Here is a 16,981-nt window from a genome sequence, read left to right on the forward strand (position 1 = left end):
GCCTGAACGGAGGATCCTCCACATGCGGCTGTGGCGACACAATGGCTGCTTGCGCCGCCGCGCCCAGGGGTGGCGGGGTGAGCACCCCGCGGGGTACGTTCTTGTCAACCCCCCCCCCCCCCGGCATGGCACCCGGGGCACACCGTCCCCTCCTCACGTTGCCACTGGTTCCATGAGAACTTAAAAGTTGACACAAAGCATTTTGAAAATGGCAAGTGAATAAATTTTGTTAATGGGGGGGGGAGCACTCTCGTCAGTTTCATATCCTCACCTCTACACTTTAAAAGTAGCCTTCCACAACCTTGTGTCCCCCATCAGCATCATCAGGCAAAATGGCCAATGGTCACGATCGCAAAGGAGTTTGGGTAGCGATTACACTTGCCACATGCCCACACTGGCTCCACCAGCCCCGAAACTTGAACAGGAAGTGGTGCTTTTGTTGATGTGTAACATTCCTCATTACTTTTGAGCCTTCTGCCTCGAGGCAACAAAACTCAAACTAAATCGTTAACAGAAAAGGAAGCCTTCCAAACCACGCTCTCATCCCGAGAGGCGTCTAATGAGCAGATTGCCAAACCGAGCTAGATCAGACTATGCACCCCAGACCACAAAGTACCACACACAAAAAGATTCTTAGGCTGTAACTCTCATCGGGGAACCAAGCCAGCCAGAAGACAACTAGGGTCTCCAGCCGTTTTTTCGACTACAGCTCCCATCATCCTTAGCTAGCAAGACAAGTGGTCAGGGATGATGGGAATTGTAGTCCAAAGCAGCTGGAGACCCAAGTTTGGGAAACACTGAACTAAATAAAAGGAAGGGGATACCAAGTGTGTGTGTGTGTGTGTGTGTGTGTGTGTGTGGTCTCTTGCCAAGTAGTAGTTTTGGTGTGCCCAACCCTACATTTTTTGAACTGGGATCCAGCTACAGCGCTCCAAGCTCTGTTTCGGAAAGAGGAAAATACCACCAACAAAGGTAAGCTTTCTGCTCATATTTCACTATCCTGGTGCCCTCCAGATGTCTGGACTCCAACTCCCATGAGTCCCAGCCAGCGTGGACCACGATCAGGGATGATGGAACCGTAGTTCACAACTTTTGGTCGGCCCCATCCAAAATCTGCTCCAGGACAGCTAAGAATAAACAATTTTGTGGTTGCGCGCGAACTGAAGACTGGCCTGGGTCATAGTAGAAACAACAACAGACAGTCATGGTATCTGTACCTCAGAAAATACAAAACCGTGATATCTATATCACTGGAAGAATTGCATAAATATGAAACTAAACTGACAATATCATAATGCAAAGGGGCATTTTAAATATTTCATCAAAGGCAAACCTATATATGCTTTAAATCATCAAGTGCTAGTACAAAGTGCAATACAAAGTGCAAAAATACAAAGTGCCATATAATATAATGATGAAGATGTTATAGCAAATGTCTATCAGACGCGTAGGTCCATCCTCACAATGTTGGGGAAGGTTATTCAGAATCCCTCCAACATGTGGGTGTGTTCTCCCGACGGGTGGCTAGCTTCAAACTTCCCGTTTCACCAACGGTTTCTTCAAGGTCTGGACTTTTCTTTGGTATTGTTGTTCCCCAACAATTGTGAGGATGGACCTACGCGTCTGATAGACATTTGCTATACCATCTTCATCATTATATGACATTATATGGCACTTTGTATTTTGCACTTTGTACTAGCACTTTGATGATATAGAATATACACGGTTTTGTATTTTTTCTGTGGCCTGGGTCATAGGCTGTGGAGCGAAGACTGGGAACAAACCATCGCTAAGAGCTGAAAATGCTTTTGAGAGGGGGACTTCTTCCCAAGGGCTAAAATGTCAAAGTGGGCCTGCCAATTACTGCAGCTCTCAGGCTGCCTTCCAAATGGGAACCTGTTAGTAAAACTGTTTAAAAGATATTTGTTTTACATTTTAGAGAATTGGGGGGGGGGAATGGAAGGACCTAGAGCAGGCACCCCCCAAACTTGCCGCTCCAGATGTTTTTGGGACTACAACTCCCATCACCCTTAGCTAACAGGACCAGTGGTAGGGGATGATGGGAGTTGTAGTCCCAAAAAACATCTGGATGGCTGAGTTTGGAGGTGCCTGGCCTAGAGGGACAACCTTTGGGCATCACATTAGGGCAGGGCTCAGCAAACTTTTTCAGCAGGGGGCCGGTCCACTGGTCCCTCAGACCTTGTGGGGGGCCGGACTATATTTTGAAAAGAAATATGAACGAATTCCTATGCCCCCACAAATCATCCAGAGATGCATTTTAAATAAAGCAGACATTCTACTCATGTAAAAACACCAGGCAGGCCCCACAAATAACTCAGAGATGCATTTTAAATAAAAGGAACATTTCTACTCGTAAAAACACGCTGATTCCTGGACCGTCGGCAGGCCGGAATCTAGAAGGCGATTGGGCCGCATCCGGGCCCCAGTTTGGGGACCCCTGCATTAGGGGATGCACAGGAGCTGGTTTTTTTTTTTTTAAACAACAACAACAACAAGTGATTTCATTTTTGTTAAAATCACAAATGGAGGGGGGGGATCTTGGGAGCCACAAAAACTTTTGACGGGAAGGTGGGGGGGACACAGGGTCAGCTCTACAGTAACACAGCCACTAGCAGTTTGGAGTGCATTCAGAACCCAGAATTTTAGAGCTGGAAGGGACCACGGCGGGTCACTCTAGTCCAACCCCCCCAGGCCGCAATCTTTTTACCCCAAAGCGGGCCCGGACCGCACGACCCTGAGATTAAGAGTCTCCTGCTCTACCAACTGAGCTGTTGGGGAGTTTGTTCAGATGAAGCAGGAGTCTGTTAAAGATTATGACACAGGAGTCTACTTATTATAGATAGTTTACCTTGGGACTGAGAGGGACGGGCAGAGGAAACTGAATTCCACCCAGAGCCCTACGCTGAGAGCGACCCCAGGCGCCCGCAGAGGACCTCAGAGGAACCAGGCGCCCACAGATTAAAGCAGATGTCACTCTCAAGACTACCCTGCAGGGAAAGCCAAACACCTTGCCCTATGCTTTGGGAATTAACCCCTGTGCCGAAAGGCCAAGGTCTCAAGCACACCCCAGGGGTGGGGGGAATGTCAAAACCACCCCCCAGATGATCGCCTCCTTTTAGAAATCAGTCAAGCCATTGTCGCTATTGAAGGAGCAGCTCATTCAGAGGCAGGGATGAAGGCCCCCCCGTCATTAAAGCCCCTCCCCAAAGGCCATTCCACCCCCAGAGACCGTGCGGCTGAGCTGGGAATACCCTAGAGGGTGGCAGCACGTGTCGTCGCAGCTGTGATCTGGGATTAAGGAGCCGCAGCAGCGGAAGAAATGAACCAGACAGCGCAGATTCTGGGACGGACCATTGTGCTGGTATGTGCTTTCTGTTGAGTCCACGGAGCAATCACAAATACCGCAAGGCTACATGCTTAGTCTGACTTAAGAGACACACACACAGAGAGATAGTAAGCAGCAAGCCTGCTTTAGCAGCCAAAACATGATTTGCTGATTCCGCTTAAATTCTCCTAGCGGAAAGGAACAAAGGAACTTACCTGTGCTGCTCGGGTGACTGGCTGAGAGATCGCCATTTGGAATCCGGAGCCCTGAGGAAGGGATGGCAAGAGGAAAACAAAGACCGCAATTAGTCAAGGCATGCCTCAAAGTGCGTTCTCTCTCTCTCTCTATCATACACACAAACACACGCTACAACACCCAAGGATTGGATAAGGCTGGACCAGGAGAACTATTTCAATGTTTTGAAGCCATGGAAAAGCCACAGAGGAACAGGTGCTGAATGACATCTGTTTGCACATGATCACGATTTTATTATTTGTACTCTGACCGTCTGACTGGGTTGTACCCAGCCACTCTGGGCAGCTTCCAGCATATAAACAATAAACATAATAAAACATCAAATATTAATGGGAATGCCTGAATGAATAGTTCAGGAAACAAAGGCAAAAAACTAAATATCTGGTTGAGTTTAGAATGAAGTAGATTGGAAAGGATTTCAAGGAAATCAAGAAGATTTAATGGAATATTGAAGGCAATTAGGATCAAGGTAGAGGTTTAAAAGTGAGTGTGGCTTGGTAGGTGGAAGTCTTTATTTCTTCTACCGTATATACCCGAGTATAAGCCGACCCGAATATAAACTCGAGGCACCTAATTTTCCTACAAAAACCTGGGAAAGCTTATTGACTCGAGTATAAGCCGGTTCACCTTTGCCGCTGTGGAGGAGGAGGAGGAACGAGCAGCCCGAAAGCAGCCCTTTGGGCTGCTCCTCATCCTCTTCCTCCTTTGCCAGTTTGCATTTATGCGAGCAGTTCAGGAATGGAACAAGCTGCCTGGGGAGAGTAAAGAACCGCCGTTCTTGTACGCTTCTTAAGGAATGGTTGACGGGGAAGTGGGTGGCGGCACGAGCGGAGAGATAGGGCTTCTTCTCAGCTGCCCCCACCGCCCGCCTCACTCAGGTATAAGCCGAGGGCTAGCTTTTTCAGCACAAAAAATGTGCTGAAAAACTAGGCTTATACTCAAGTAATATGGTATTTTAAACTTACTTTCTTTCTTTACAGGTGGTAGCCGTGTTGGTCTGCCATAGTCGAAACAAAATAGGAAATTCTTTCCAGTAGCACCTTAGAGACCAACTGAGTTTGTTCTTGGTATGAGCTTTCGTGTGCATGCAGCTCATACCAAGAACAAACTCAGTTGGTCTCTAAGGTGCTACTGGAAAGAATTTCCTATTTTCTTTCTTTTTACAGTGGTGCCCCGCTAGACGAAAATAATTCGTTCTATGAGTTTTTTCGTAGAGCGATTTTTCGTCTAGCGAAGTGGCAATGGAGCACGGAGGTTTTCGCGCTAAAAAAAGAATTTTTTTTCCCGTCTTGCGAAGCAGCCCCATTGATTTTTCGTCTTGCGGGGGCAGCTTCCGCTAGACGAATGCCGTTCGTCTAGCGAGTTTTTCGTCCAGCGAGGGCATTTGTCTAGCAGGGCACCACTGTATCTTGATGTACGACTTAAAGCAAAAATAAGGAAACATGTAAGCAATAATGTAAAGAACTGTAGCTAAATTGAATAATGTGGTTAACATATTTACAGAATTAACTTTTTAGATTCTTGACATTGTAAACTAATATACATGTTAATTTTCTTTTCTTAATACTTTTTTTATTATTACCTTTTTGCTCGGAATATGAAATGTCGATATTTCATTTTCTTTCTTTCTTTGCATTTGTTGTTTTTATTTTGTGTGTAATTGTGCAGTTTTTTAAGAGGAATAAACGTTTGTTTTTTAAAAAATAAAAAATAAAACATCAAATATTAAAAACTCCCCTAGTTGCAGATCTAGTCGCCACCCCTTTCTACGGCTCTGAAGTGCCCTACATAACCTTGTAAAAAGGAATCTACCCCACTCAGATGTTGTTGGACTACAACTCCCATCAGCCCCGATCATCAGCCATGCGGCTGGGACTGATGGAGTTGGTGCCCATCATAGAGCTTTAGTATAAAGCAGATTATTTAATGGGGCTTTTCTTGGAAAGCCCTCGCGATCAAATGTTTCAGATACTTGGCCCGGGACTGCAACCGCAAGGAGAGGGCCTTGACACCCGCCACCAATTCCGATGTCAAGCATGCAAGAGCTCCGAGTCACGGTCCTGAACATTGCAGGCTTTTAAAGCCATATGGCTCGACGCCATGGGAGGAAACGAGAGAAGTCTCGGTGAGAGAGAAAGCCTGTTTTATGCAAAAGCCCCATTTTTTGGAAAAATGAAATCAATTGTCCGGCCCATCCTAACAGACCCTCTCATTGTTGGGTGTTTGAGCGGAGCGGCACACCCAGTGCATGATGGGAGCTGGGGGAGAGGTGCCAAGGACAGCACATCTATTTGCATAAATAGATCCCACTACCCTCTCAGAGGTAGTGGGCGGCAGATCCACATTCCGGTTCCCATTTAGCATTCGGAACGTAAGACTTCTTGGCAAAGCGGTTGGTGAGCGACAATGCGCCTCTCTCTTGTGAAGTTTTCCAAGTTGCGCGAGCATGCAAATATATGCGTCTTTGGGCGTTCCCCCCCCCCCCCCGGCTGAACTCCACATCGTTGCTGGGAGCAGCCAAGAGGCGATGGCAGCAGGTTTCTATTAAAGAGCCGCACATGCAATTGGGGATCGGTGCTTTGAAGGAAACATCTGCGCTCGCATGGGATGCAAACATTTCCACACGGCAGCCAGAGCCTGCGTGTAAAGCACACAACGTCTCTCTCTAAACCCCCCCCACAGCCCCCAACCGCTGTTTTACACCAGCCGAAAATGACCCCAAGGCTTAGATCACGGCCTGTTGGCTCAAAGATCCCTGCAATGGTTTCGCAAGCCCTTCCCACCGTGAGCTCGTTGGAGCTGCATCGGGGTTTGGGAAGAGCGTGCCGCTGTTTCGCAGCAGAGATGAGGATTTAGCTCTCTGTTCCAGAAAAAGTCTAGGCCCACTTATTGGGCCAGAAAAAGCTGCTCTGAGTTTGGATACGAGCCCATTAATGAAGTGGGATAACCGAAGGCCCCAAATCAAAGGAGGCAGAGGTGCCAGAACTGGACACTTATAGCCTAAGGCAGGGGTCAGCAAACTTTTTCAGCACTGTCCCTCAGACCTTGTGGGGGGCCAGACTATATTTTTTTGGGGGGGGAGATCAATAAATTCCTATGCCCACAAATAACCCAGAGATGCATTTTAAATAAAAGCACATATTCTACTCGTGTAAAAAAAAAAAAAAAACCGGGACAGGCCCCACAAATAACCCAGAGATGCATTTTAAATAAAAGCACATATTCTACTCATGTAAAAAAACCAGGCGGGCCCCACAAATAACCCAGAGATGCATTTTAAATAAAAGCACATATTCTACTCATGTAAAAAAAAAAAACCAGGCAGGCCCCACAAATAACCCAGAGATGCATTTTAAAAAAAGCACTATTCTACTCATGTAAAAAAAAAAAACCAGGCAGGCTCAACAAATAACCCAGAGATACACTGAAATAAAAGGACACATTCTACTCATGTAAAAACACACTGATTCCTGGACCGTCCACGGGCTGGACTGAGAAAGTGATTGGGCCGGATCCAGCCCCTGGGCCTTAGTTTGCCTACCCATGGCCTAAGTCCGGGGTCCCCAAACTAAGGCCCGGGGGCCGGATGTGGCCCAATCGCCTTCTAAATGCGGCCTGCGGACAGTCCGGGAATCTGGGTATGAGCTTTTGTCTGCATGCACACTTCTTCAGATACACTGAAACAGAAGTCACCAGACCTTTATATATAGTGAGAGATTGAGGAGGGGTATTAGTCAGAAGGGTTGTGGGAATGGGTAATTGGATGATGGGTGTGGAAGACCTGTTGATGACTGTAAACGACTGCAATTAGTCTTAAAGGAAAAAGCAAGGGGGTGAGATGGCTAAAGATAGCTTTGTCACGTATAATGAGATAAGAATCCAATGTCTTTGTTCAGACCAGGTCTCTCCATGGTTTTAAGTTTGGTGATTAGTTGCAATTCAGCCACTTCTCTTTCCAGTCTATTTCTGAAATTCCTTGTATTAAGACAGCTACTTTGAGATCTACGCCAAACCCTACGCCAAAGGACAAATGGACATAAATCTGATATCAGGAATCACAAGACAGAGAAACCAGTAGGAGAACATTTCAGTCTCCCAGGACATTCTATACAAGATCTCAAAGTAGCTGTCTTATTATGTATTTTTAAAAAGCACTATTGTATATCTATATTTTCCATTTTGTCTTTATGTGCAGATACGGTTCAAGCCTTGAAATACCCAGGTTAAAAAAAGGGGGGGCACATTATCTATCTGGCCCGGGCCTCTGCAAGGGCCTGCCTGAATGCCTCCTCTCACACCCCTCTCTTTGCACAGCCTGTCGAGTTAGCTGCTCGCACGCTTTGCGAGGGGAGTCCAGCTCACTCGAGTCCTGACTGAAAATCGCGTGGTTTGGTTTCTGGGTGTGGGCCGCTGCCACGTACCGCTCTAGCCGAGCAGAGAGCAAGCCAGTTTTGCTGCTCAGCAACTGGAGCCAACTGACCAGATAGTTGTGGCGAAGGGGAGAAAGGGAAAAAAAACCTGGGAGATGCTCTTGGGAGAAAGAAAACCTGGGAGAATAAGCAAACCGTCCTCTGCCAAGGGGGGTCTTCCGAAGAAGAAGAAGAAGAAGAAGAAGAAGAAGAAGAAGAAGAAGAAGAAAAAGAAGAAGAAGAAGAAGAAGAAGAACGACAGCAGCATTGACAGAAGCTGCTCCAAATGGCAACCAGCTGAGAGAAAGAGGATGTAGTTAAAGCCCAATTATTCCCTTTCAAGCCTGCCTCCAACGCGGCAAGCCATCCCTCCACTCTGGTCCCCGGGAGCCCAAAGATGCAAGAAAGAATAAACCGTCTTGGACCTGCAGAGACTGCTGTCTCCACCAGTAATTAAACACAGACCCCGATGGAAACATGTGCTTCCAATATCCAGCTGGAGGCGGAGGCCGCGGCGCAAAAAAGGGGACACATCATTTGGGGCGAGGAGGGTGCGTGGCTGCCGGAGTCGGAGCTGGGTGCAAGGAGAAATCACCCTTTAGATATGGGGTGCGGTGCGGGGAGGTCGAAGGTCCGCTTCCCTGCCACCAAGCTCCCTCGGATGGGATCCAGAACGCAAGGCCCATCAGTCAAAAGGCATGCAAATAATTCCACGCAGCAGTCTTGAAAGTGAAATGAGCTTCTCGCTGCACATTATCTTTGTGCTCAGACTCCTCCCCATCAATGGGCTCCATAAACAAACAGGGCTTTTCATCTCCCGGCCGAGAGAGCGGCTGTTTCCTGCCGTGCGGCGTAGGGTGTTTTAATTCTTATTTTGCCTTTTCCAGGGTCACAGATTTAAAGAGATCACAGGCGACAGGCAGATCGGAGGCTGCGCAAACATGGAGAAAAGAGATGGTGCCAGCCAAACAGAAGGGGGGAGCCAGATGGCACCCCACGCCTGCTGGGACAACCCGGGGAGACACCTGAACCAGGGGACTTCACTCTGGGAAAGAGCTATAAGTCAGCAGTAGCAGAGTTCAGGCTCTCAAAATTCAGCCCCAACGTTAAAATTTGGCGCACATGCTCCCCAGTAGGGCTGGGCGATATATAGGTGCAGCGGTACCTTGGTTCTCAAACTTAATCCGTTCCGGAAGTCCGTTCCAAAACCAAAGCGTTCCAAAACCAAGGCGCGCTTTCTCATAGAAAGTAATGCAAAACGGATTAACCCGTTCCAGACTTTTAACATCAACCCCTAAAACAGCAATTTAACATGAATTTCACTAATGCCATTGAGCCATAAAATGAAAGCAGTAAACTATGTGCTGCGGTCACTCAGTCAATCAGTCAGTAGCTGAACTGGGCTCCACACAGCCACAAAAACAAAACAAAAAAGAGCCGCAGAAACAAAAACGCAAAATAAACGGCAAAAATAGAGAGATCTCAGCATAACACTCAAATCCTGAAACGCCCACTACTGGGCGGTAGGGACCAGGTTGACAACCCCTGGATTGAATGAATGATAGACATCTGAAGGCAGCCCTTTAGGGAAGTTTTTTTTAATGTTTAATGCTATATTGTGTTTTTATTATTCGGTTGGGAACCACCCAGAGTGGCTGGGGAAACCCAGCCAGATGGACGGAGTATAAATAATGATGATGATGATGTGATGATGATGATGAATGAGATATCAGCAGGAATGGCTGCTCTGAAGTTTCCTCCTAATCAGGAGGTGTGTTGAGAACTGTAAAAATGCAGGTGTTGCACTCCTTTGAGGAGAGATAATAAGAATTCGACACCCTTGAATCTGGCTGTTTTGGGTGCAGTAGTGAAGCACACCTCTCCCATTTTAATTTTCAAGGAAGCAGAGTTCAGCTATCGGACGTCTGAAGGACGCAGGAGTACATGGGATGCAGCAAAATACGAACAATCATTTGCCTCCGGATTCGCCCCAGGGGCAGAACCGGCAACAAGCCAGGTGGGTTTTAAAAGAGCACCCGTACAGCTTGATACAGAAATTGCACAAAATGAAAAAGAAAAAAGAAGGAAAGTACATAAATTTCTGCTTTGGGGATTCATTACTTTAAAAAAATGCAGCTTTTTTCAGGAGCAATTGAAAAAAAAAAATTCCACAGTTCTGCTCCCAACCTCAAAACAGTTTCTGAAGCTAGCAAGGAAGGCTTGTTTGAAACAACTTCGTAAATTAGCCGCCACCACACAAGTCCCTGACACAATTGTTCTGCTTCTTTACACTTATGTCATTCCTGTTCTGAAAAACAGTGATGTCAAGGTGTTGGGAGGGGGGCTTTTTTTGGGGGACACGGACGTCATTCCCCCGCAGCAGTTGGGCCCCCGCTCCATCTCCCGCCCCCCATTAAAAGCAACAAATTGTATAACCTGGTTAACGGAACTAATTTCTAGACATTTTCTCTGGCGCTCAAGCCCATTTGTACAATAGCTCGCAGCATTCAAAGTTCCTTTCAACAGCTGTTATCTCTGCGTGCAGTAACAGGCTGCCATAGCCACAGGATACTATTATGGGATGTGCAGAGCTGCACAGGAAATGAGTCCTTATTTCCCCAACTGTTGCCGCAACCAACACAAACTTCGGCTCAGAGACGGAGTGCTTGGTGGCCAAATTGCCTCTGCAGGGCTATTTATGCTACAGCCTAGAGCAGGGGTCAGCTGGACTGGCGCAGTGCGACACCGGAAATTAGGTCTGCACATGTCCACGGCGCTGCGCAGATGCGGTTTTTGGCATCTGGGCATGCGCAGAAGCGATTTACGGCACCGTGGACATGCGCATAAATGGCCTCCATAAGCCGCTTGTGGCCCATGGGCCACAGGTTGGAGACCCCTGGCTTAGAGGCTACCCCCGCACCATGCACTGAAAGCACATTTACATGACTTTAACAGTCATGGCTCCCTGCTTGCAAAAAATAAATAAATCCTGGGAATTATAGTTCACCACAGAGCTACACTTCCCAGCGCCCTTAAACTACAGTTCTCAGGATTCTTTGGACAGTTAAAGTGGTCCAATTGTCCATCACAGACGGCCTTCTCAGTAGTGGCACCCAACAGCCTCTCATCAGATATCAAGGAGATAAATAACCACACGGAAGTTTTTTTTATGTCTGACGCCTTATCATGTTTTATATGTCCTGGAAACCCAGCCAGACTGATGGGGTATAATTATTATTAGTTTTATCACTTATTTATATAATAATATCCTGCTGGGAGCTGCCCAGAGTGGCTGAGGAAACCCAGACAGATGGGCGGGGTATAAAAATTATTTTATTTATTATAAAGCTGCTGCTGCTGCTGTGAGTGTCTGGGAAGACCACTCCCTCCTCCGGCCAACTCCATCGGGCCTAGGAGGTGGGCCTACACTCAATCGCCACAGCTTAAGAGGCTCCAGAGAAGCCTCCGGAACACTTAAGCCACAGTTTAAGAGGCGCCGAGAAGGGCAGCCTCGGCTCTTGCTCTGTAAATTACTATGTTTGTATAATGTTTTACATTGTAATGTAGCCAAAGCAAATTCCAAGTATATTGAAAAATGTACTTGGCCAATAAATTATATATATTATTCTATCAATAATAATAATATAATAATAATAATAATAACAATAATCTGGAAACTAAGTCTTATGAGGAGCACTTGAAGGCGCTGGGTGTGTTTAGCCTGGAAAAGAGGAGACTGAGAGGAGATATGACAGCCATCTTCAAATATCTTAAGAGCTGTCACATGGAAGAGGGAGCATGCTTGTTTTCTCCTGCTCTGGAGGGTAGGACTCGAACCAATGGCTTCAAGTTGCAGGAAAGGAGATTCCGAATAAACATTCAGAAAATGTGTGACAGTAAGAGCTGTTGGCAGACGCCCCCAAGAGGTGGTGGACTCTCCTTCCTTGGAGGTTTTTAAGCAGAGGTTAGATGGCCATCTGTCATGGATGCTTTAGCCGAGATTCCTGCATTGTGGGGTTGGACTGGATGACCCTTGGGTCCCTTCCAACTCTAGGATGATCTTGATGTTTGGTGAGGATCTGTGGGTTCTTAAACAGCAAGTCCAGATGAACATCAGCTAGCCTTTCTTTTTAAAGAATTCGCAGTAAAAGACACATCACATAACTTTCCTTAGAGGGGAAAAGGGGTTGTTGGCAAAGGGGGTTTCCAGGTGCTCTAGAAGATGCTTTTCATGTTGAACTTGAGCATGGATACCCATGCAGGCGCACATGCGCCAGAATATCAATGGAAACATCCCTCAGGTATCACACAAAGTGAGAAATCGCACCTCATGTTGTGAACGCTGCAGGTTATGCATTTTCGGGATGCGCTCCGCGCCAAACCCAGAAGTACCAGAATGGGTTAATTCCAGGTTTTGGCACTCGCGCATGCACACACACTAAATCACACTTTGCGCATGCGCAGAAGCGCTGAATCAACCTGCGCATGCACAGCCGTGGCACTGTGGGTTGCGGACGCGCATCCTGCACGGATCACGTTCGCAACCCGAGCATCCACTGTAGTTGGAATTTATGCACCAAATGAAAGTCGGAATTTTATAAAACATTAGACGAAAGAATGTCTGAATTCATGGACCAGAAGTAATTTACTTGGAGATACTAATGGGGTAGTCTCCCTAGAAATGGATAGGACAATAAGAAAACTGAAAATAAGGACGGGAGACTACCGGTAACCTTTTTTAAATTAGTGGAAAAATTTAATTGATTGACATATGGAGGTTTAAACACCCACTGGACAGAGAATTCACTTTTTTCTCAGAGGCCCAATCAGTCTGCCAGAAGAATCGATCGATATGGACATCCAGTGATTTATCATTGAGGATGAAGAAACAGCCTAGGTCACTTTCGGACCACAATCCTGTGTTAGTGGAACTGAGAGAAGAAGGGAAAACTCCACAGAGGTGGAGGTTAAATGAAGGAGTTTTGGACAACAAACACCTCACAAAAAGCAGAAAAACTTTAAGGGACTTTTAAATTTTAATTTAAATCAGGGAACGGACCAGAATGTGGTATGGGACACAAGTTAAAGCAGCAATGCGAGGTTTCCCCCCAATACAACAGAATGCTTCAGGCGACTTTTAACCTTTTAAAAAACACACAGGAGCAGCGAGCAAAGCATGAAAAGGGCCTTGTGCCTGTGAACTTTAAAGAGGAAAAGGAAACAGGCATGCGTCCCTTTTTGCAACTGATGTGGTACATGCATACTTTGTGCTTTAGTAATTCAACCCTGAAGGAGCCACGCCAAAGCAGGGTTTGGGATCCAGCAATGAAGGCATCAAAGGTTTTACAGGGGGAGGGGAGAAGGCTTGGAGAAAATTTTGCGAAAAGGATGCTTTGCCACCCTAAGACCCAAAACTCTTATACTTTATTTAAAAATGGCACCTGTTGAACTAATAGGTTGAAACTTGGCACCGTTGATGAACCCGGTGGGGTCTGCAGAAGCACAAAAGTTTCAAACCGATCCAATAAAAATTGGCAGAGGTCCAGCAATATAAAGAAGGTCTGAAACTGAGCTTCCACCTCCCATTTTAAAAATAGCCATATCATCCACCGTATTTTTCGCTCCATAAGACGCACCTGAACATAAGACGCACCTAGTTTTTAGAGGAGGAAAGGGGAAAGCCCTGTTTTCTTGAGGATCAGCTGAAAGTGGTGCAGCTTTTTTTGCAAAGCGAAAAGCCCTGCTTTTTTGAGGATCAGCTCAAAGTGGTGCAGCTTTTTTTGCAAAGAGGAAAAGCCCCGTTTTTATGGGGTCCAACTCACAGTTCTGCAGCTTCTAGTCCTACAGCCATTTCTACAGTTTCCAGACAGATGATCTAATCAGCAGGGCTGTGGTGTGGGGTAAGACAACCTACAACATTTAACTATAAATGTTGTTCACAGCTCCTGCTCAGGCTGCACAGAAAAAGCATTTCGGTTCCTGAAATTCATCCTGATTGTACAGATAAAATAGAACTGATGGAATTCTGCAGGATGTGGTATTAGCGTGTGGAAACAGTCAGGATCCAATGATCCCCAGATGTTGGAGATATCAGGCACCATCTTGGTGCCCAGATATCTTCATTTGGTCCCAAGTGGCCGATCGCCAGGTGCAAAATGCGCCTGGCTCCTGGTTAATTTCGAACACTGCCACCTGTATACCCTATTCTCCTTCTGAACCCTATCTGCCTCACACTTGATACCTGAAAAACACACCTGGCCGCACGGTGACTGCAACCCCCGCTCCATTGCATTTCATACACACCGTCACAAACACCCCACGCGGCACAGCCTGCAACCCTAAATGCCTACCCCACCTGGCAACCTTGCACACATAGGTAAAGGGACCCCTAACCATTGGGTCCAGTTGTGTCCGACTGGGGTTGCGTCGCTCATCTTGCGTTACAGGCCGAGGGAGCCGGCGTACAGCTTCCGGGTCATGTGGCCAGCATGACAAGCGCTTTGGAAACCAGAGCAGCCACGGAAACGCCGTTTACCTTCCCGCCGGAGCGGTACCTATTTATCTACTTGCACTTTGACGTGCCTTCGAACTGCTAGGTTGGCAGGAGCTGGGACCGAGCAACGGGAGCTCACCCCGTCGTGGGGATTCGAACTGCCAACCTTCTGATCGGCAAGCCCTAGGCACTGTGGTTTAGACCACAGCGCCACCCGTTAATAGAACCTGCTAATTTAATAACTCTCCTTCTCAAAAACCAGAAGAATTCATTAAATAATAATAACTCGCATTCATTTTTTTTAAAACACCCTGCCTTTTAAGACTGGCTAAGGTTCTCTCCTGTTGGTACAGCTCAAAAAAACCAAATATTAAAAGCTAAGTCGGGTGCCTTAACAGACCTGCCCTGTGATCAGTAACGACGCTGCTCCATGATCACAAATTGCACTCTTCCAACATTGCTTCTCCTTGGCCTTCAGTTTCCAAATGCAGATGGGGAAGACAGAGGTCCTGGACACACACACACACACACACACACACACAATCCTTTTCCTGGTCCTGTTTTGCCCTATTAGAGCCTCATTATACTGCTAGGGTTCTTTTGATCAGTGAATCATTGTAATGATGCATCTCAAAAATATCAAGTACTCATATTTTATCTGGAGATCTTGACCAAACTAAGGTTCCAGGAATTTAGGCTACTAATATTGTTGCAATTGTTCCCTTCCATAAGCTGGTGATCCAAGTGGTTATGTAGCTTAAGAACTGGAACAACTTTTGTGCTTTTTCAGAAAAAGGATTATTATTTGTGTGCACGATGAGGGTAGGAGGATAAGCCAAATACGCCGGACGCGAACAGCATTTGAGGTTCTCCGCATTTCCCTTCACTCGGACCACCGATCCCTCCTTGTCGCAGCAAAGAAAAGGTGACGGGAGACCTGGACATATTTTGTAGATCGGCTGGGATGTGTTAACTTAACTTTTTCATTGGATTTAACGTCATGATTACCCCTACATCAGTTTTGGCAAACCTCTGGCCTGGGCATTCGCCAGTTGCCAACTTTTCTGACGCCGAAAAAGCACTGAATCTGCAAATTGCCCTGGTCAACAAGCTAAGCTGCTCAGCAGCTTGGGGGGGGGGGGACGAGAGTCTGGTGTTAAGCCACTTTTCACTGCAACCCCGCCAGACAGTTTACCACAGGAGCCCGACGACTTGCCTGAAGCAACATATGCGGCTGAAAACCATATTGCATGCGACTGCGGAGCTCGTGGCGCTAGTACCAGATGTATAGCTTCGCATTTTGCCAACATGACCTGCTTCAGTTCAGATTTAGTTTCTGCTGCAAAGTTCAGGAGCTGCTTCGATAACGCAGCAGAAAACCTATGAGAAAAGTCACCATCGAGTTTTCAGTTTACCGGTTGATTTAATTGCTTTCTGGAAGATCAAGCAGGAGGAACAAATATTCCAGGGGTGTGTGAAATGAAGTGTTTTAAAAAACAGCCTTCCTCCAGGTATCTCAGGGCAGCCTACGGTCACATTTTTTTGCCCACGCATTTAAAGCACTTTTACACCACCATTAGAACCACAAATCTAAGAATCCTGGGAACTGCAGTTTGAGATGGGTGCTGGGAATTATGGCTCTGCGAGGGGTAAGCTACTGTAGACAGGATTCTTTGGGGAAGCCATGACTGTAAAAAGTGGCATCAATATTTGGAACGTATGTGACCTCTTGAAGCTCTCTGACTAGTTTTATTTTCACAACAACCTTGTGAGTTAGGTTGGAGACAGATGTTGCCCGACTCGAGATCGCCGAGTGTTTTGTGGCAGAATGGAGATGTGAAATCGGGTCTCTTCCAACCCTCTCTAACCCAACCTCCAGATGTTGTTGGATTGCAGCTGCCATAATCCTGGCTATGCTGCCCAGGGCTGGTGAGAGTTGTAGTCTAAACACATCTGGAGAGCAGCACATTGGGGGAGACTGATCTAAGGCGTATTCACATAGGGTGGAAATGGAGTACAAAAGAAAATTGGAGCAGATGTAGCCACACATAGACTACGAAAGCAGATGACGGTCGTTGAAATGCAGGAAAACAAGGGATAAGTGCATATACAGATGAGAGAGAAGCAAGTCCTTGTTACAGGGCGTCTTTACTCTGTGGTTGGAAAAACAACGTAACCAAATATTATTATCTTTATTTAATTATTAAATTTGCATGCCCTCTTCATCCATGGATCTCAGAGCGGTTCACAAATCATCACACTTCTCATTAGTTAATGGATAACCCTCGAATGAGAATACTGTTCAAGTAATCACCCCAAGATGCTGGGGGGGGGGGGTGTCAAGTGACCGGTGATCAACAGGGTTCAATCTGCCTGTGAATAGATAGTGGGCACCTCAAGCTTATATGGCTCCTTGGCCAGAGATTCTGATCATATTTCCCAGAACTGCTAAGCCTTGCACACTCTACACAGACCATG

The 16,981-nt window shown here is 46.6% G+C and overlaps 1 protein-coding gene across 1 annotated transcript in view; it reads right to left on the reverse strand.

The window, feature by feature from the left end:
- The window catches only part of TAMALIN (trafficking regulator and scaffold protein tamalin), a gene marked incomplete at its 5' end in the record, with an annotated part of 31,002 nt that overhangs the window by 11,959 nt on the left and 2,062 nt on the right, over window positions 1-16,981 (reverse strand). Inside the window, 1 exon segment of the mRNA XM_033138663.1 lies at window positions 3,562-3,612. Coding sequence (XP_032994554.1) covers window positions 3,562-3,612 — 51 coding nt within the window.

This window comes from Lacerta agilis, chromosome 2, assembly GCF_009819535.1.
Source record: "Lacerta agilis isolate rLacAgi1 chromosome 2, rLacAgi1.pri, whole genome shotgun sequence".
NCBI lineage: Eukaryota > Metazoa > Chordata > Lepidosauria > Squamata > Lacertidae > Lacerta > Lacerta agilis.